At 40.0% G+C, this 21,180-nt stretch overlaps 1 protein-coding gene and 1 non-coding gene across 3 annotated transcripts in view; one reads left to right on the top strand and one right to left on the bottom strand.

Moving 5' to 3' along the window:
- The window catches only part of FERMT2 (FERM domain containing kindlin 2), a 67,465-nt gene that overhangs the window by 4,351 nt on the left and 41,934 nt on the right, over positions 1-21,180 (bottom strand). Inside the window, exons 5-13 of one of the 2 annotated variants that reach the window (XM_054716058.1) lie at positions 16,000-16,032; positions 15,467-15,692; positions 15,254-15,356; positions 14,006-14,113; positions 10,192-10,326; positions 9,442-9,491; positions 7,381-7,505; positions 2,378-2,484; positions 2,051-2,272 (exon numbers count right to left, since the gene is read on the bottom strand). In XM_054716058.1, coding sequence (XP_054572033.1) covers positions 2,051-2,272; positions 2,378-2,484; positions 7,381-7,505; positions 9,442-9,491; positions 10,192-10,326; positions 14,006-14,113; positions 15,254-15,356; positions 15,467-15,692; positions 16,000-16,032 — 1,109 coding nt within the window. The remainder of the gene's footprint in view (positions 1-2,050; positions 2,273-2,377; positions 2,485-7,380; positions 7,506-9,441; positions 9,492-10,191; positions 10,327-14,005; positions 14,114-15,253; positions 15,357-15,466; positions 15,693-15,999; positions 16,033-21,180) is intronic. The other variant, XM_054716059.1, reaches the window with a different exon arrangement.
- On the top strand, positions 1,727-1,833 carry LOC114230692 (U6 spliceosomal RNA). The gene has a single exon (XR_003616658.2). It is a non-coding gene; the product is annotated as a U6 spliceosomal RNA (small nuclear RNA).

Raw genomic sequence — 21,180 nt, 5'->3', positions numbered from 1 at the left:
TTCTGAAGTCAATAAAAAATATATTAAAAAAACATATATAACAAAGGCTATAATGATGGACCCAAAAGAAAACAATGCACTTATGCCCTGGTAGGGATGAATGAACCCAGGCCTACACACCTTCCTAACTAACTCCTAAAGGCCACTGGATTATACAGGTTAAATAATTACTGAGCACTTTGTCCAATGACCCCGATAAGTGATAGGGCAATACATGGTCTCTACCTTCTGAGAGCAACATGTAAGTCTGGTTAGGGAAAGGAGGATTAAAAGAGAATGTGTGCCCAGCTGGTGTGGCTCAGTGGTTGAGTGTAGACCCATAAACCAAGAGGTCACTGGTTTGATTCCCAGTCAGGGCACGTGCCTGGGTTGCAGGCTTGATCTTCAGTGGGGAGTGTGTAGGAGGCAGCCAATTGATGTTTCTCTCTCATAGCTGATTCTCTCTCTCTGCCTATCCCTTCTTCTCTCTCTAAAAATCAATAAAAACATATTTAAGAAGAATGTGCATTTGATAAGATGCCAATGTGGGAGACAGGCTAGAAGAATCCTTAACTACGACTACACACATCCTGCCATCCTGCCAGTTAAGGACAGTCAAACATGAAGTGTTGAGAACTTTTCAAAGTGAAAACCTACCATTTAAAAAATTTCTAAGAAAACAATACCTAAACCCAAATTTGGCTGTTTTGATAACTATACTTTAAGATCCTTACCCACTGATACTTGATAGTGAAAATACGATTGCTAAGATTTGAATTTACTAATTGCCTTTGAAGGTAAATGAATCTACTTTCTGAAACAAGTTTCTTTTCAAATCTTAAAATGAAATTACTAAGAATAAAAACAAGTAAATTAGTATTTGATTCACTTTGCCTTTTAATTTACAATCTACATTCCACAAAGCTCCCCAGGGCAGCATTTCCTCCATTCCTTACTACTCCCACATCGTAGGACTGTGTGATAAACAATTTCCATGTCGCTTACACAACCTCAGAAACCTAAAGAAATACTTGGTGATTAAAACTCCCGAACATTTTAAATTTCTACTTAAGTGGCATTAGACTCATATGATAAGCATTATATTTAAAGTTGAGAACTACTAATTGTTCTGGGCCTTTTCAGTGATGTTTCCAAATTATTTCTTAAAAGATCAAAATGATACTAGATAAAAATATTTATTTTAAAGATCTTCACTCCCCACCCCATCCTCCAAACTGCAGCTTTTCCTTTTATGGCAGGATGTTTGGTGTAGAAAACACTGGGGTTACCCCAAGTGAAATTCCCCTGCAAGAAACCTTTTTATGTTGTTTCCGAAGAACCATTTTCCTAAATAGCAATCCTTTTATAGTATGAATTTCCAGGAAAGGAATTCTAAACAAAGTGAACAAAAGCAGTACATTTCAAGGAAAATTTGCCAAATATTGCCATTTTATGCAAACCTTGGTTAGGTTTTGACTGTTAATGTTAAGAAAAGGTGATGTTTAAATGTAGACTATCTCTACCTTGTAAAATTTACTCCCAAAGCTGGAAAAGTCAACGTCAACAGCAAAAAGAGTCAATATAGCTTTTGGTGGGAAATGAATCAACTGCATGAATTAAGGAACACAAAGCATTAAGGCCACATTTAATTCCTGTTAACAGAGTGGTTTCCTCAAGTTGTTTAGAATAAACATACTCCCAACTATTCTACCTCATTAGCTGTCATATTCAGATGATAAAGGTAACAGTGCTGGCTTCAGCAGCACATATACTAAAATTGGAACGATACAGAGAAGGTTAGCATGGCCCCTGCGCAAGGATGACATGCAAATTCGTGAAGTGTTCCATATTTTTTTTAATAATTAAAAAATGATAAATTTTAAATTATCAGTTTAAACTGACTGAAAGCTATTTATTTCCAATTTTATATTCTAACCACCTGGTGACATTTACACTTCCAATTAAGACTAAAAAGTTTTGTGTAAGAGGAGAAACTAAATGTAAAGTACGTGCACAAAAGTGTAAAACCAACCAGCAGAAAGCGGTAGCTGGAATAAAACGAATCAAGTACCTGCTTGTTCTTGTACTTTTTTAGATAGCGAGGGGACACCAAGCACTCAGGGTTTATATCCGTTGTGATCTGCTCTGGTATTAACTGAGGATCTGGGTTTAAATGCTGCATCTTCAGGAAGGACAGAATATTCTGAACTTCCAGGTTGTAGGAACTGTCTGCCATGGTCTTGCCCTTGGAGGCCAATCTGCAGGCTGCCATCCAGTGGGCATACTGCTTTTCCTGTTGAAAAGGAATACCCAGGTGTGAGCTGGATGTCAGGATGGGTCCTTGGAGCATAAAACATAAGGACGACTGGATAATTCACTAAGGAACTGGAAAACTCACATTGTCACAACGAAGCCAAATTTCATTCATGCCCTCTGCAACTGGGATCAGGAGTTTGATGTTAAATTTTTGGCCTGAAATGTTTACATCTGGGGTGACCTCACATCCTGTAAAAAAAAAAAATAAATTATAATTATTAAAATAGTTAAATTTACTTTTAAGAAATCCCAAGCCAATACACGGATCCTTCATCTTAATGGCATCATCTTATCATGTAGAATTTTGCTGTTGTGGAATCTATAAATCAGGGAATGAATTCTTTTTTTTAAAATATATATTTTATTGATTTTTTTACAGAGAGGAAGGGAGAAGAATAGAGAGTTAGAAACATCGATGAGAGAGAAACATCGATCAGCTGTCTCCTGCACACCTTCTACAGGGGATGTGCATGCCCCTGACCGGAATCGAACCTGGGACCTTCAGTCTGCAGGCTGACGCTCTATCCACTGAGCCAAACCAGCCAGGGCAGGGATTGAATTCTTTATGCCCAGGGATTTTGTTTGGATGGAGCAGAATCAGAGAGATCTAATCCAGAGAGGCAATGGCTCAGAGGTTGTGGCCTCACAATCCACAAAACCCGAAGAGAAGGAAAGGGTCCTACTGAAAAGACATGACCAAAAACCACAACTTGTACTCCAACGAGTTTTGGTATGTGCTGTTTTAGTATCATTCAGTTCTTTGAATCTTTAGTTATTTGGGATTTCTGTTTCTAAATGTATAGGAATTTTAAACTATCGTTCTTTAATTATTTTCTAACTTAATTGTGTTTGGGTTAGGAAAAAAAAAAAAGACTTTTATTATGCCTTAAAAGTGTGTGAGGGGGTTAGCCAGTTTGAGCTAGAGTCCTATACGGAGCCTCTTCAGAGCTCTGTGATTCAACTCTTTTAAGCATTAGCTGGTAGCTTTCCAGGAGAAAACACAGGTTTACTGAACATATACCCAGCTAGATAATGGGGTATTGGTCGGCATAAACCAGTAGTGACCAGTGTAATATAGTGGAGAGGAGCTTTCTCTACCATTTAATAATTATGACCAATTTACTTAACATTTCTAAGCCCAAATTTCCTGCCTTTACCTCACAGGGATGCTGTAAGGGTAAGTCAGACAATGTACATGTCAAAGCTCGCTAGAGGGAATTCCAACTGTACTGAGTCCACGTCTCTCGGTCAGGGCACATACCAAGACTGTGGGTTCGATCCCTATGCAGGAGACAACAGATCGATGTTTCTTTCTCTCTCCTCCACCCCCCCACCCCCGCTTCCCCTATCTAAAATCAATTTTTAAAAAAGGTGTCTTTGTTTCCTACTTACTTCTCAATAACTGTAACTTTGACTCTCACACTCAAAACTGCTGAATCTGTTCTTAATCAAGGCCACCACTCCATGTGACTAAATCCTATGGAAGCTAACAATCTTTATCTTTTCTGTAGCATTTGATGCTGAGTTACTGTGTCTTTTTTGAATCAACTTTTACCTTAGCTTCTACTGTATATTATTTCTATAATCTTAACACTTTTTTTTGTTTCCTTTACAAGCTTTTCTTCCTCTAATATGCACTGTCCCTTAAAAATGAGTCTTCCGCAGGTTCTGTTCTCAGCCTTCTTATATTTTAGACAGTCATTCCAATGGCTACATTTACCACTCATGCTAACTGCTACCATAGCAGTATCTGCAGCATGGATCTCTCCCATGATCCAATGGCCTACAGGTTATCTCCAGAAAGATATCCCACAAATACCTCAAATTTATTTATTTATTATTATTTTTCATCCTCATCCAAGGACATTTTCATTGATTTTTAGAGAGGGAAAGGGAGAGAGAGGGAGAAACATCCATGTGAGAAACATCGATCAGCTGCTTCCTACACACACCTGGACAAGACCTGGGGATCAAACCTGCAACCTAAGTGTGCGCCCTGACTGAGAATCGAACCTGCAACCTTTCGGTGTATGGGACAATGCTCCTACTGACTGAGCCACACCAGCCAGGGCAAAGTACCTCAGATTTAACATATCCCAAAATTAAACTCATCTTTCTCCCCAAACTTAGCTCGTGTCTCTTCCCAATCTCAGTAACACCCTATCCACCTAACTGCACAAGCTAGAAACAAGTCCTTTCCCCCTGGCCCCTCCCAAGTCAATCACCTCGTCTATGGATTGAACTTCCTCAGTATCTCCTGAATTTGTACCCTTTCTCCATCCGTACTGATAGCCTTAACTTGGATCACTAGCACTATCTGAAATTATTCCTCTAAACTGCAGCCAATATAACTATGATGGATGCTGTCACTTCAGGTTAATTTTTCAGTGGCACTTCATTGCTGCCAGTTTAAGAAACAACCTCCTTAACATTTTTATCCACTAATTCTTGCCAACTTCTCCTGCGTTTCCTCTCATGCTAGCAGAACCAGCTTCAACAGCTGTTAGGAAGTATCCATCTCCTGATTACATTCTGCATCCCAGCTTTTCTCCAGGCACGTTTTACCCCAGTCTCTGCCTGGAAGGCTCTTTTTCCAGCCCCCTCTTTCCTCCCCCAGATCCGAGTTTTCTCTTTTGGATCCTAAGTCCAACGGCATTTCCCCTGTGAAGTCTTTCCTAATTCTCCCCACCATTCCTGAAGACTAACCGAAACAATACCCTTACCCACTTTGACCTGTTACTTAATTTTTAAAGTACTAGTTATTGCCTCAATTGTAATTGTTTATCTTCCCAACATGCTCTAGACATTTTGAGGGCTGGAACTACTATTTGTTCTTGCTCATGTCTCAATAGTACCCAGTAGTTTGTGGCACAGGGGTTCAATTCATATTTGCTAAACTGAATTTATTTATTTTTTAAATACATTTTTATTGATTTCAGAAAGGAAGGGAGAGGAGATAGAAACATCAATGATGAGAAAGAATCATTGATCGGCTGCCTCCTGCACGCCCCACACTGGGGTTCGAGCCCACAACCCGGGCATGTCCCCTGACTGGGAATTGAACCATGACCTCCTGGTTCATAGGTCGATGCTCAACCACCACTGAGCCACACCAGCCGGGCTACACTGAATTTTTTAGAACTTTGCATTTTATATCTCTCAGGGGCCTTAGACCATCTAGTCCAACAGATTCATTTCTTCTCAGAGGGAGATACTGAGGTCCACACAGATTATTTTTTCCAAAACCACCAGGTGTGTTTGGTGGCAGGGCAGAGCCTTGGCCATTAGATTCTCTAGGGTTCTCTTCCTCAGTGTGAGGTGCCGGCAAAGTGCTCCTATGGGAGGACGTGGGAGAGGTGGGAGTTGTTCTCCACACCAGGACTTGACGTTTCAGTCATTCCGGGAGAAGACTGAGGATATAACAGGGACAGAAAGGACAGAGGCCAGAAGACAGAGCTCCTCTCTGATTCAGGAGTGGATAATCTGAGCTGAGCCTGGGTAGTTCAGGAGGTGAGCAAGAAGAAAGCTAACATGGATTCTGAGTAACAAACACTGGTTGAGACCCAAAGTTAAATTCACGTGACTGAGAGGGAAAGGCAGGGAGACTAATGAAAAGTTTTAGGAAAATTACAGAATTCCAACACTCGGGCATAGCAGTCTTCTTCCCAAGACAGAGGTTTTCTAATTTATTTATTTATTTTACAATGCATATAACTATAAAACAGTTCAGGTAACTACTGGGCAAATACAGATAAAGTAGAGATTTGGAAATTTTGTTAAAACATACTAAAAATACCCTAACGTTCAACGTACTAAAAAAAGATCAGGAAAAACACATCTGTATTTTAAGTGATAAGTGACATTATTTGGGGAATCATTTCTGTGAAATGAATTAGGGGACCTTTTTCTTTGGTGCTTCGGTCCAAGTTGCCTTACGTATAATAAATGTACATGTAAAATGCAACCCGAAGAGCCTGGGCTGGGCTGATAGGAATAACCCACTCCCCGAACACTACAGAACTGGCCTCCCGGGGGAGTGCAGCTGCACGGCAATCCCGGAGCCGAGCAGCCTTGGTCCAGCGCCTGCCGCTCCCCACTCCTTCCTCAGCTCTGCCTCTCCAATCCTTGACTCGGCTGGGAACTCAAGGCTCATGCGAATGCATCTGTTTAGAATCTAGAAATGAGTCTGGAAAATGTAGGTTAGTTTTCTAGCCTCTGTTGTAAAGAGTATGGAGCAGTGAGGCGCCCATCTACTGCCTCCTTTACCAAGCATGCCGGTGCCACGGGTGTAGACGGTCCCCGACTTACAATGGCTCCACCTAAAATGATTTTTTGACTTTACGATAGTGTGAAAGCAATGTGCACGCAGTAGAAACTGTACTTCAAATTTGGAATTTTGATTTTCCCCGGGCTAGTGACATGCAGAATGATCAGAATGGTACTCTGTCTCGATGCTGGGCAGCGCTGCAGCTCCCAGTCATATGATCACCAGGGTGAACCACCGATTGGCTGCAGTATACTATGTTGCCAGTGGTTGGTTGGTTGGTTTGTTTGTTTTGGGGGGGGATGTACTGTGTTCTGAGCATTTTTAAGGTGGGCTAGGCTAAGCTATGACGTTCAGTAGATTAGGTGTATAAATGCATTTTCAACTTACGACGGGTTTATCTGAGTGGTTCCCAGGGGTACAGCTTCCTAGAGGAAGTGGTATCTGAACTGGAAGTGAGCCAGGTGCCTTTGGTGAACAACATCACAATGAGAGCAGCTCATCAAGAATCTACAAGACTAGCCGGAGGCCCTACAGAGAAGTCACAGCATGAGGCAAGCAGGTGTCCTCCAGCTGTGGAAGCAGCCAGCGAACCTGGAGAGAAATGCTCCTTCCACCTGAACCAGCGCTCCAATCAGGTGAGAGCTGAAGAAGGAGCAACAGAAATAGTCTAAGACGAGAACGAAGTTATATATATAAAATGTGAAAGTATGTAAGGAGTGCAGAAACTGCTGAAAAACTTTTCCTCCCAGCGAACTGTAGGGTACTGAATATTAGCTGATAGATATTCTACCGCCAGCAGCGGTCATCCCAAGGCTTACCTCTGAGGTTCATCTGATGAGCGGGCGTGCCACTGGATTCTTCTTTGCTCTTGTAGCAAGAAATAGATGTATCTTTAAAGGTGCACCAATACTGCTTATAACCTTTCAGAGTCAGCTTTTTTGGCCTGTGTGTCAAATAGAATGAAATAACGTTATCAACGCTTTGTTTGAGCACCAAGCTTCACAATGTTAAAAGTCTAAGGCCAGGTTTTACATCTGCTGAATCAGTTCCCCTCGGCCAGTGTGTTCTATCCAATCCTGCTGTTCCTGATTTGCCCCTTCGCTCCCAATCCATCTGCCCGGGAGGACCTCACAAATAGCGAGTGGGCAGAGGAGAAAGACGGCAGGGCCAACATTTCAGTACTCCCATAGCTGTAGCCACTGTATCACGAGCAGGTCACACGGGAAGGAAGGGAAAAGAAAGGTGAAGTAAATGTCAGGAATTGGAAATATCCTAGGTCCTGTGAGTACCCACAGGTTCACGGTGTCTGAAGGCTGCCTCGGAGCCTCTCTGAACGAGCGAGCTTACCTCGCATGACTAAGTGAGGCAAGTGCCTGTGTCTCTCAGGGCTGTAGCTCAATGGTGACTTTAACTTGCCACTCCCATGTCAAATATAACGAAGACCAGGGCAGTCAGGAGGAGAGTAGATAAAGAAAGGTACAGGTAGATGAAAAAGGTGTATAAATGGCAAAGAAGGCGGGGGAGAAGCAGCAGCATCTGAAATCATACCCTTATTTCAGAAATGTTATGTATGTTGAACTGTTTGATATTTAGCTACAGCAAATGTTTTATTCCATGATATTATACTAGAGGCCCGATGCATGAAATTCGTGCACGGGGTGTGTGTGTGTGTGTGTGTGTGTGTCCCTCAGTCCAGCCTGCACTCTCTCCAAACTGGGATCCCTCTCACAATCCAGGACTACTGGCTCCCAACTGCGCCTGCCTGCCTGCCTGATTGCCCCAACCGCTTCTGCCTGCCAGCCTGATCACCCCCTAACCACTCCCCTGCCAGCCTGATTGCCCCTAACTGCCCTCCCCTGCTGACCTGGTCACCCCTAACTGCTCTCCCCTGCTGACCTGGTCAACCCCAACTGCCCTCCCCTGCCGGCCTGGTCCCCCCCAACTGCCCTCTTCTGCCAGCCTGGTCACCTCTAACTGCCCTCCCCTGCAGGCCTGGTCCCTTCCAACTGCCCTCCCCTGCTGGCCTGATCGCCCACAACTGCCCTCCCCTGCTGGCCATCTTGTGTCCACATGGGAGCAGCCATCTTGTGTGTTGGAGTGATGGTCAATTTGCATATTACTCTTTTATTATATAGGATTCCACACCCCTCCTTTCCTCTGCCTTAATGCCTAGCTTTCATGATTCTGTGAAATACGCCTAGATTGTTTAAAAGTCTAACAGCCAGCATGACTTAGTGGTTGAGCATCGACCTATGAACCAGGAGGTTATGGTTTGATTCCTGGTCAGGGCACATGCCTGGTTTGTGGGCTTGATCTCAGTATGGTGTGTGCAGGAGGCAGCCAATCAATGATTTTCTCTCATCGTTGATGTTTCCATCTCTCTCTCCCTCTCCTTTCCTCTCTAAAATCAATAAAAATATATTAAAAAAAAATAAAAGTCTAGATTAGGTAACATACACTGAAACCTTAATTATAAAATGTTCCATGAAAAAATGAATAGAATTCAACACAATCTAGGGCTCAAGGAAATAACTGGCAGTAACGGTTTGTTATATACTATGCTTTTGCCCAGACTAGTTGCTTTATACTGATATATCACTGTACATTTCACAATCTACATATTGCAACCTAGGTTATAGTCTTTTTATTTTATTTTTTTGCCTTAAGAAAAATATTTACCAGATAAAACAACTTAATGAGTATTGTGATTTTAAGTTGATAAAAATGGTTAGTTCTCCTCATTATAATGCAGTGTTCTATTTGGTAAGAGTTTTTACAGATTGACTGGCCAAACATAAATTTCAATAATGTGAATATAACTATAAAACTGACATTTATTATTCATTAGTATTTGGAATTCCTCCGTTTTGCGTACTTACTTGAAAACTTTAATGTAGTCAGCAAGTTCAGGAATTGAAGTAATGTCACCCTAGGGAAAGAATTTAATCATTTCTCTTTCTTATTTTTCCTCAAATGAGAAACTCTAATATTTGGTATCTGATATCAAGAACCAGCTTACTTAATAAACGAAATTACTTAAAATACAGATTACAATGATTTTAAAGATACAATTGTATTATATGGTCATATAGTACAAAGGTATTTTTAAATGTCATAAAAAGCTAATAAAATCTAAAAAAATAAGCTAATAAAATCTGATCAAATGGCAATTTATAAAACCCACAAGAATACATTGTTGATTCTAATGCAGCTAAAACTGTACGTGGAAATTTTATAAATCCTAACAGCCCAAGATAAGTGTTTCTTATATAACTAATTCCTAAGCTTTAAAGCCATAAAACCAAACTTAACATTTGAAAAATTTCCTCCCTTCTTTTTGTACTATTTCAAATTTGGAGGGCACTAAATGGATTTATCCATGACTTGAGAGTAACTTCTCCTCTGCAGAAATGTTCTACTACTACTTGTAAGAGAATGTGCAGAGTATCAGAAAATCTGCAGCTTTATTGGAGGCACAATATTAATTTTAAAAGTTTCAGAAACACTGATGTCTGGACTCTCTAAAGCATTAAATATTTCTCTACATCCCCTTAATACTTCACCAGAACCTAAATTGACAAAAAGGTAAGCATTCAAAGTAAATTAGTAGGTTAAAAGATTCACCCTACCAGAATTGTTGATGTTTTACCCCCTTCCAAAGTAATCTCCAGGTCTGAAAGGGCAGCATCAACTTCATCAACTTCTTTGTCACTGTTGTTCAAATGATTCTCTGATGTCATGATTGACAGCTTATTGATATGATACTGAAACCAGAAATGACATTTTATTTAAATGATTGTTCTAAATGTAAAACTTGAAAATTAGATTATTACCTACAGCTACAGTGAATGCTTTTCATCACCTAATTTGAAAAGATAAAAGTACACAGGAACTAGAATGGTAGGAAAATAAAGGGCACGGCACCGGAAATCAAAGCCCTAAGTCTGCTAATAAATATTTATCCAAAAGAATAGGGTATTTGAGCATATTCAAATAAATTCATGGGAGGCCTAGGCGTTAGAGTATTAACACATCCTTCACTAAGCTCTACACATCAGAGATTTTTGACACCCTCCGCCCCTCCGCCCACTGCACTATTTATTCCCTGAACAGAGCCTGGAACCAATAAATACTGAATGAACAGAATATGCATAAAGCCATTTGTAGAAATAATGTTGATTACCTTATAATCACACTATTACCCAGAGAGGGAAAGTTAGTTATCACGATCATATTGAAAGCTAAAGCTGCACTTTCCCCCTTCCGTAATTCAATGCTAAAAATACGCCCAGAGGGAGATGTTGTTTATATTGTTACATAAGAATGATAAGACAATGTTTACCACCCATAAATACTGACATATACACATGTATACACATGAGTAGTGATAACAATCCTTTATGTAAATAGAAAAATCTTTGGGTATAGAATTACTAGTCATGATTTTAAATACACTTAGGTGAGTGACTTAGAACAACTATTACTGATCGATTACATTTTGATGTTAAACCTTACAGCGGTTTTATACAAAATTAAACAGCACCTTAAACCCCTTAATCAGTTACTTTTCAAAGCCCTAAGTAGCACTCCAAATGTCTAAAGTATATTCACAGCATATAATCTATTTGTGAGAACATTTAATTAATGAATCTGAGGCCGATGATCAATTTTCCTCTGCATTTTAAAAAGTCTGTGGTTATGCCTTCAGTTGTGCTGAAATGAGATCCTTACAGTGGTAAGAACTTTCAAGTTCACAAATCATGGAGAATAAGGTAGGCTGAAGCTCTCACAGGCAGTGGCCTCAAATGTCAGAATATAAGAATCATGTGGAGAGCAGGTTAAAAATGTAGATTCTTTGCTTTACTCCCAGATTCCGATTCAGTCAATCAGGGGTTCAGCTGGAATCTGCAGTTTTACTAAGTGCCTTAGGTGATTCTGATGCAATAGTTCTTCGATTAAATGCTTTAAAAACAAAGTGGTGTCCTGAGCAGGTGGTGCAGTTGGTTGGAGCATCGTCCCATGCCATCAAAAGGATGCAGGTTCGATCCTAGTCAGGGCACATACCCAGGTTGCAGGTTTGATCCCTGGTCAGGGAGTGTGTGGAAGGCAGCTGATGTTTTTCTCTCTCCCTCCTTCTCTCTAAATACCACTTTTTAAAAAACAAACCAGTGTTATTAACTACTACATTTTTTATCCACAGCTTTTTACTTGAATTACTTTTTCTTTTTACTACTGTAGATTTTACACCACAAGGAACCAGAAGCCCCTAAGACAGAATAGTTCAGAGTGTAGGCTATGTATGAAATAAACAGTAGGCATCTCTTTGCCATACTTTCAAAGTTTCCCCCTTCTGATACTAGATGGCTATCTCAAGCCTTCAGGTCAGTCTCTGGGAAGGCTTCTAACAACTCAAGAATTTGCAGTATTAAATTCTCTCATTAAATCTAGATTCTAAAATGGCCCAAGAGAGCTGTGCTTTGGGATATTCAGTTTCCACGAATTAAAAATCTATGGTTTCTGAGGTGTTTTTTTACTACACTCAAATGGAATATTGCCTGTACACTGGCTTGGGGAAGCTGCAGAATAATCCCATTTCTATGACAATATGTCTAGGAATACTCATTCAACAAATACTTTTTGAGCAACTACTATGTGCTAAACACTATAATATGTTGGCTTTTAAAAAAGAATGCATTATCTATATATATAAAAGCCTAAGTGACCGAACAACTGGTTGACCAGTCGCTATGATGCACACTGACCACCAGGGGGCAGATGCTCAATGCAGGAGCTGCCCCCTGGTGGTCAGTGCGCTCCCACAGCCAACCTCCTGTGGCCCCTCCCCGCAATGGCCCCGATCATCCCGAACGCTGGCCAGGCCGAGGGACCCCACCCATGCACAAATTCATGCAACTGGGCCTCTAGTTTTTACAATAAAAAGACAAAAGGAAATATGACCAAAAAAAATCTGTAGTTTTCCCGTATATTTTACATGTATTATTATTCTGTCATTGACAAAATCCTCACTAAAAAATTACAAGCCCACATTCTATGTGTGTGTTTTGTTTTTTTTTTAATATATTTTATTGATTTTTTACAGAGAGGAAGGGAGAGGGATAGAGAGTTAGAAACATCGATGATAGAGAAACACCGATCAGCTGCCTCTTGCACAACCCCCACTGGGGATGTGCCCGCAACCAAGGTACATGCCCTTGACCGGAATCGAACCCTGGACCTTTCAGTCCGCAGGCCGACGCTCTATTCACTGAGCCAAACCGGTTTCGGCTACAAGCCCACATTCTAAGCAAGAAAGATGTAGGTAGAAAGTCATAGCCACGTGAGGGACTTTCAAAATAAAAGAGCTCCAGAATTTAATTCAAGAAATTCTTCAGACAGTCTGAATCACATCCAAAGGCACAATAGAAGAGTCTTAACTACTCTCCAGAAAATATCTGATTAAACTAATTCATCTGTCATCACAGATTTTTCTTTTCTGGGCTTCATTTCCACTGTCTTCTTTCATCATGTAAACTACAAAGAAATTAGCTGATCTTCCTCTCTAGTGGGTAATTTTTGAGTCTTAACTAGAAACTTTTCTAAGTGCACAGAAGCATTTGGGATATTAAGAGCATTTTTGTGTTCTAAGGGGAAAAATCATAGTGAAAACTTTTCATAACGGAATACAATTTTGATTATTGCATTAATCAATACTTTAGGTGAAACCAGAATTCCACCATATCTAAGAACATTTACTGAAGCCTTACTTAGGTATCAGAAATATAAAAGATTAATCTAGTGGTTAATCAGACCTCAGTGCCTCTAAGAATGCTGATTTGTGGATGCCACCCTAAAGTTATTTTATCAAAGGGGGTAGCAGTGATGAAGTGGATTTTTTTTTTTTAAATAAGCCGTACTGTAATTATGAAGCAGGTGGTATGCAAGAACTACATTCAGAAAACCACTGATTTAATCTGCCTATTTACTCTGAAGGATTATGACTCTAAATACTTACTGATATTTATGGTTAGTTTCACTAGTTTTTAAATTTTTATCTTCTTAAAAGGTATTATTTCTCCCATAGCCCACTTTATAAATATTATTATCTCCAACTATTTATGAACTTATGCAAGTAAGCTTTCAGAAATCTGACTTTTAATATAGACTGCTCCCAAAGGAAAACTGGTTAACATACATCTGGGGTGTTGGAGGATAACTGTTCTTCTACAGGATGCAGAAAAGTAACTATTAGGTATATCACTAAACTCTTACATAAAACAAAATTCCAAATATTTATTTTGCCTTCCTAAGAGTCTATTCACTTTCTACATAGTAAAAAGTAAACACTTTTAAAATGCTACTGGATTAATATGCCACTTGACTATTTAAAAGTGATCGTCGACCCTTTCCCCCACAAATGTCCCATTCACCAATACTCTTCACTACCTGCAAAGCTGCAAACATCATCATTTCTTCTTCTGTGCACTCAATTTCTTCTAGGAGAATAGCCCATTTGGCCTGCTCATAAAGCTGATTGATTCTGATTGCATCATACTGCAGCAAAAGAGACACAATTCTTTTATAATATATCACTTTTAATGTTCAAAAGTTTGAAAACTCTGAATATTCACTTTAAAGCTTTACAAGAAAAAGGTAAAGATAAAAATTATGAACAACAAAAAGACATCAAATACATACCTACCAACAAGTGAATCTAAAAATCAAGTGAATAAAAAGTCTGAAGAACAGAATGGACTGGTGAATATAATGAAATCAGGGACATAGAAAGGGAGTGGACTGACAATTCTCAGGGGAAAGGGGGTCTGAGGGGTGTGGGAAGAGATTGGACAAAAGTCTTAAACCTATGGATGAAGACAGTGGCGGGGGGTAAGGGCATGGGGTGGGGTGGGGAATCAGGTGGAGGGGAGCTATGGGGAAAAAAAAAAAGAGGAACACCTGTAATAATCTGAACAATAAAGATTTAAAAAAATTTTTAAATAAAAATATAATAATTAAAAAATATATAACAATATACATTAAAATATAGACTTAAAATCTAGGCATGGAAAGGATGAGAAGGTAGGCAAGAGACTCCACTCCCCATCATGGATGATAGGGAAGCAAAAGATCCAAATATCTGTGCCATGTCTTTTTTTGGGTAAAATACTCCATATTTTCATGGTAAATTTAAATCTTATCAGGAAAACAAAGTGCCTCAGTAGCAATCAGTTGATAGTAAAAATATATTACAATGTTTGGTTATAAGACAGAAAGACACACAGACTTAAAGAACAATTTTTTCTTTAAGCAACATCTTTGGGTATATAATTAGAAATCAAAGTAATTGAAAAGGTAATCTTTCAGAAATGTTTCTTTAACCTAAAGTGCACTTTAAGAGAGGTATGAAAAAAAACAAACTTTACCAATTCTGATTCTTTTTACCAAATTAGTGCCCTTAAAATACAAATCAACCAAAAATTAAATTATCTTAAAAATAAAAAGGTTTACTTATACTTTCAACCTACTAAAACAATACATTTATTTAAAAGACAGATGCCTTTGTCTAATCCTTTGGGTTTTTAGAATTCAAGATTGGCTATTTACAAACATTCCCTTCTCCCACCAACTTCTAAAACACAAGCATCCAAATGAATAAAACAAAAAGGAAAAGGAATTCCTCTAAACCCTAGGTACCTTTGGATTCAAATCAAAAAAGCTGTAATACTTGAATCGAAGTAGCAAGGCCTCGTTTTCCTTCACATCCTGTTCCATGAGAGATCGCGAGGAATCAAGCCACCTGGACAGTTAACAAGGGCCGTGGAGCAAAGCAACACACATTTAGTAAACCATTTCTACCTCTGATTGGATAAAGAAATTCTTCAATTGTATGCAGATTTTAAAACTTACCCTTGGTTGATTTTTGCTTTGTCAAGAAGAGCTTGAGGCTTGAACATTTTTGCCAAGATTTCTGGTGACGTGACTGGCTGGCTGACAGCAAGTATGCCAGGGTTGCCTTCTGACAAAGCACTGTCACCGAACCACGCAGAAGTCGGCGACAAGGGGCTTCCGTCATGAGCATCGTAAGTGGGGGTCATTGTTTTACTATAAAGTCCTGGGCTTGAATATATGCTTCCTAATAAACAACATGAAAAATAGGCAGTAAGTAGGAAGTACAGAATCTTAGTTTTCAATTAACACATGCAATAATGGTAAGAAAGCTTAGTACATTACTTTACCTGTCTTGAAAACATGTAAAATTAACTTTAACACTCTACTTGTGTAATATTAGATCATATAATATCAAGGCCAAATGAATATAATTAAGTTGATGGCAACTCGGGGGGCGGGGGGGATTAAGTTCAAGAGAATCAGAAGGCAAGTGAAGGATATAGCTAAAGCAGAGCAACGTGTTTTCTGTTCTTAATCGTGGCAAGGCTCACCTTTCAGAGGGCCAATGTAAAGAACATCAGTGCCTATAGGAAAGGAAAGAAAGGAATTCAGAAGGTAAAGGAAAGGCAACAATAGAAGACAGAAACAAAAGAATGAAAATGAAAAGGAAGTGGGAAAAAGAAAAAACAGATTTTTTCCTAGTGGCGAATCAAAAACTGAAGTACGTATTTCAAGTGGATTTGAGAGTAAAGAACCTTAGAAGAGAAAACCTAAGTACAGTAAGTTTTCTGCCCAATTAAACAATTGAAACTGTGCACTGGTCAAGTGTCTAGTAACAAATATGTCCATGTTTATCACCTTTGACATCCACACCCTGTTTTAAGACAGCTCAATGTAAGTGAATTAATTCACACAAATAATTGTATGTTAATGTTTTCCCAGTGGATAGCTAAACTGGTTCCAGCAGATTTACAAACAAAATATTAAAAGTAAAGGGGTAACCCTGGCTGGTGGTTAGAACATCAGCCTGAGCAGGGAAGGGTCTTGGGTTTGATTCCCAGTCAAAGCCACGTACCTGGGTTGCAGGTTTGATCCCTGGCTCTGGTCAGGGTGTATGTGGGAGGCAACTAATTGATGTGTTTCTCTCTCTCTCTCTCTCTCAACAAAAAAACTAAATAAAAAATAATAAAAATTAAAAAAGTAAAGGGGTAGATAAAATTTTGCCCTGGAAACAGGCTAACAAAGGTACATTTTACAGTGAAAAACCCTGAAGGGATATTGTCTCTTTTATCTTCTGATTCCTTGGTATTAAAGAGCTAGGAGTGTAGCTACATAAGTAATAATTTGTTGAATTGGTCAACCTATTCTCCAAAGTCCCAACTTAGTTAATTATATTTTGACTGTAGTCGTAATATTAAAAAATAAAATGGGTATCACACTATTAATGGATAATGGTGGCTGTTTCCTTTACCTGATTTAGGAATACGCTTAGGAATCTCTCTCCTTTCCTAACTCCCACGCCACACAATGATAGAAACAATTACCTATGAAAAAGTGGCGGTGATGCTAGAGATTTTTGCAGTTGTCATGACCTACTGTAGGATGGGAACACAATAAAAAAGAAGAAAAAAAAAAAACCCTCTTGCTAGCTACAGGATATCTGACTTGGTGTCCCTAATATGTGTTTTTCCAATGTTAGTACTAAAGCTACTTGTAGAATCTGAACATTGTTAAACTTAGGTAAGCAACAAAATAAGCTGTGAACTCTCCTTTTTAGGCCTTTAAAAGAACACTGGGATATTACTCATAGCTTTAAAAACTACAAGGGTACTTGAGCAAAGTTAGAACTGATCATTTACTTTATGAAGCTTCTCAAGCAGAAAATACATTCCCCTAAATCACACATTTAATAGAATCAGCCTCTCACTCAAATCTCTTTTCTCTCCATTTCATGTTCTTTGTACACTTCACATTTGATCACTTCATTGTTTCTATTTATTCTTATTTTTGTTAGGCACTCTATGATAATAACTCATTTATTGTTCCCAACAACCTTGTTATTCTCATTTCAGAGGAACAGACGGAGGCACAAAGAGGTTAAGCAACTTGTCCAATGTCAAGAACTATTAAGTTGCTGAGCCTGCTATAAATCAGCCAGTCTGCAGCTATAATCACTGCCTCCAGGGAACTATAACTTATTTAAGCCATACCCAATATTGTGCATTTATTTGTTTAGTGTTTTGTTACTGATGTGACCACTGCTGTTGCAAAAAAGGTTTCTAATACACATTTTTTGTGCTTATTTCCCAATTCCAGCAGCACTGCTAGGTCAGAGGGTATGTGCACTTTCAACTCCTTTTAAGTCTCAGTTCAGTGACAACCCCAACTAGCTTCTATTTCTGATTGCCCCATTTAAAACATATTTGAAACAGAAAACTAATACAAGCTTAGATGGGGAAATATCTTAGCAACAAAATATGAGTTTGCTGAACTGCATTGAAAGATAACTTAAAACTAGGAGAAGAAATAAAGAATTCAATGAGCACAACAGTCTCAGGCTACCTTAACATATGAGTTCCTGAGAGTAATGCTATATGTTAATATAGGAGAATCTGCCTCTTAACTTATTATTATAGACTAGAGGCCCGGTGCACGAAAAAATTCATGCACTCGGGGCGGGATGGAGGGGGGGGGGGGGCCTCAGCCCGGCCTGCAACCTCACAATCCGGAACCCCTCAGGTAGGGTCACTAGGCCTGGCCTGAGATCAGGGCCTATCGGGGCTTTCCTTCCCCGGGCTGCAGGCAGCTGTCCCCACCCCCGCCGTTGCCACTACTTGCCACCTGTGCAGTGCTGCCCCCCTGTCCCCTGCCACCCGTGGCCTCCCTCTGCAGGTGACAGGCTGGGGTGCAATGGCTTGGCTGGCCTGGGCCTCCCTCTTTCTTTGCTGGGGGGCGGAGCCAGGCCTGTGAGAGGCTGTCTGCCTGCCTGATTGCCCCTAACTGCTTGCTTGGGGGTGGGGCCAGCCCGGCAAGGGGCCATCTGCCTACCTGATCACCCCTAACCGCTGGCCTGCCTACCTGATCACCCCTAACCACTGGTCTGCCTACCTGATTGCCCCTAACCACTTGCTTGGGGGCGGAGCCAGCCCGGCGAGGGGCTGTCTGCCTACCTGATCACCCCTAACCGCTTGCCTACCTGCCTAATCACCCCTAACTGCTGAACTGCCTACCTGATCACACCTAACCGCCGGTCTGCCTACCTGATCACCCCTAATCACTCTCCTGCCTGCCTGATCACTCCTAACCGCCGGTCTGCCTACCTGATCACCCCTAACCACTCTCCTGCCTGCCTGATCGCCCCTTACCACTTGCTTGGGCACGGGACCAGCACTGACTTCCGGTTGGTCAGCCTCCGGTAGTTACTGGTCGTTATGACCCAGGGTTTTTATGTACACTGAGTGGCCAGATTATTATGATCTCTGAACACATAATAATCTGGCCACTCAGTGTATACCCTATATAATAAAAGGCTAATATGCAAATTGTCCCCTCGACCAGGAGTTTGACCAGCAGGCAGGCTGGCCAACCGCCCCTGTCTCCTCCCTCTGGCCAGGCTGGCCAGACCCCACCCATGGATGATTTCATGCATCGGGCCTCTAATATATATATATATATGTATGTATATATGTGTATATATATATAAAATATATATATACATACTGAGTGGTCAGATAATTATGTGTTCAGAGATCATAATAATCTGGCCACACAGTGTATTAGGATTATATTCATATATACATAAATATATATATATATTTTTTTTTAAGAAAGTATTAATTCTAATACATTTTAGAAAATTTTTCATCAAAATATCTCTCATACCAAATTACAGGTGAATTTAAAAAAATGTTGACATGACATAAATTAAAATATCAATATGAAATAATTTTGAAAGTATGAAAAGAAAATATAGAAAAACCTTTATATTTATAAAGATTTTTAAAATATTTAAATTATTTTGTTATTTCTCAATTACAGCTGACATACAGTATATTAATTTCAGGTGTACACCCCAGTGATTAGGCATTTATATAACTTACTAAGTGATCATGCCGATAAATCTCATACCCATCTGACACCGTACATAGTTATTAGAATATTATTGACTATATTCCCTATGCTGTACTTTACATCCCATGACTATTCTGTAATAACTAATTTGTACTTCTTAATCCCTTCACCTTTTTCACCCATCTCCCCAACCCCACTCCCACCTGGTAGCTGTCAAAATGTTCTCTGTATCTGAGTCTGTTTCTGTTAAGCAAGAGTGAAAACACAGAACTATAAACTAAATAACAGAATTGACTACATAAAAATGTATAACTTTAGTGTAGTAGAAAATATCACAAACAAAATGCCAATATAGGGAAAATATCTAACATATCAAATTATTAATACCACTAAAAACAAAAATATAAATAAAGCAAAGTACACGATTTGAAAGTTAATAGCACAAGAATGGCTAATAAATATATGACATACTATTCATACTAGTGTTTATCAAGGAAATAGAAAACAAAGCAATTCAGAAATACTGTCACATCAGCAAAAATTTGTGCAGACTTACAACATTTAATATTGGCAGAATGTAGGAAAAGGGCATTTTCATATACTCTTGATGGGAATGTGGAAGCTCTATTTTGGAAATACATTTGAACTTGGGGGAAACTTTTTGGAGTATTATTTGATACAAAAATTAGGTACCATCTAGGCAGAGAAACAGTTAAACAATTTTTCTACATGGAAAACTCTGAAGCCATTTATAAAAACTAGGGAGATCTCTCTACTCTGATCAGAAAGATCACTAAAACATACTGTTCAATGAAAAAACGCAAATTGCATAATATCTATAATAATAAAAGTGTAATATGCTAATTAGACCGGACAGCCAAACGACCTTGCGAACGTCATTCCAGACATCCTTCTAGATGAAGCTGCGGTGGTGGGGGCCAAGGCAGAGGCGGAGGCGGTTAGGGGCGATCAGGCAAGCAGGCGAGTGGTTAGGGGAGATCAGGCAGGCAGGAGAGCGATTAGGGGCGATCAGGCAGGCAGGCAGAGTGGTTAGGGGGCAATCAGGCAGGCAAGCGGTTAGGGGCAATGAGGCAGGCAGAGTGGGTAGGGTGATTAGGGGCGATGAGGCAAGCAGGCAAGCAGTTAGGGGCAATAAGGTAGGCAGACAGGCTCAATGGTTAGAGACAATCAGGCAGGCAGAGTGGTTAGAGGCGAGCAGTTAGGAGCCAGCAGTCCCAGATTGTGAGAGGATGTCCGAGGGGTCCCAGACTGCGAGAGAGTGCAGGCTGGGCTGAGGGCCTCCCACCTCCCCCACCCCACTCCATGCACAAATTTCATGCACTGGTACAATATAATATTGGGCTCTCATTCATGTTGTAAGAAACAAAACTAGACATACAAGTATACATAAACACATAGAATAGGTACTGGAAAGTTGCACTCCAACTGTTTATGACATAGTTATGCACAGCAATCAAGAAATGGGTCCGGCCAGTGTGGCTCAGTGATTGAGCATCGACCCATGAACCAATATGTCTCTGGTTCCATTCCCCGTCAGGGCACATGCCTGGGTTGCGGGCTCGATCCCCAGTAGAGGGGCATGCAGGAGGCAGCTGTTCAATGATGTTTCTCTCTCATCCATGTTTCTATCTATCCCTCCT

This window comes from Eptesicus fuscus, chromosome 5 (genome assembly GCF_027574615.1).
Source record: "Eptesicus fuscus isolate TK198812 chromosome 5, DD_ASM_mEF_20220401, whole genome shotgun sequence".
Classification (NCBI taxonomy): domain Eukaryota; kingdom Metazoa; phylum Chordata; class Mammalia; order Chiroptera; family Vespertilionidae; genus Eptesicus; species Eptesicus fuscus.
The sequence above is the reverse complement of the archived record's forward strand: the minus strand, read 5'-3'. Positions and strand labels throughout refer to the sequence as shown.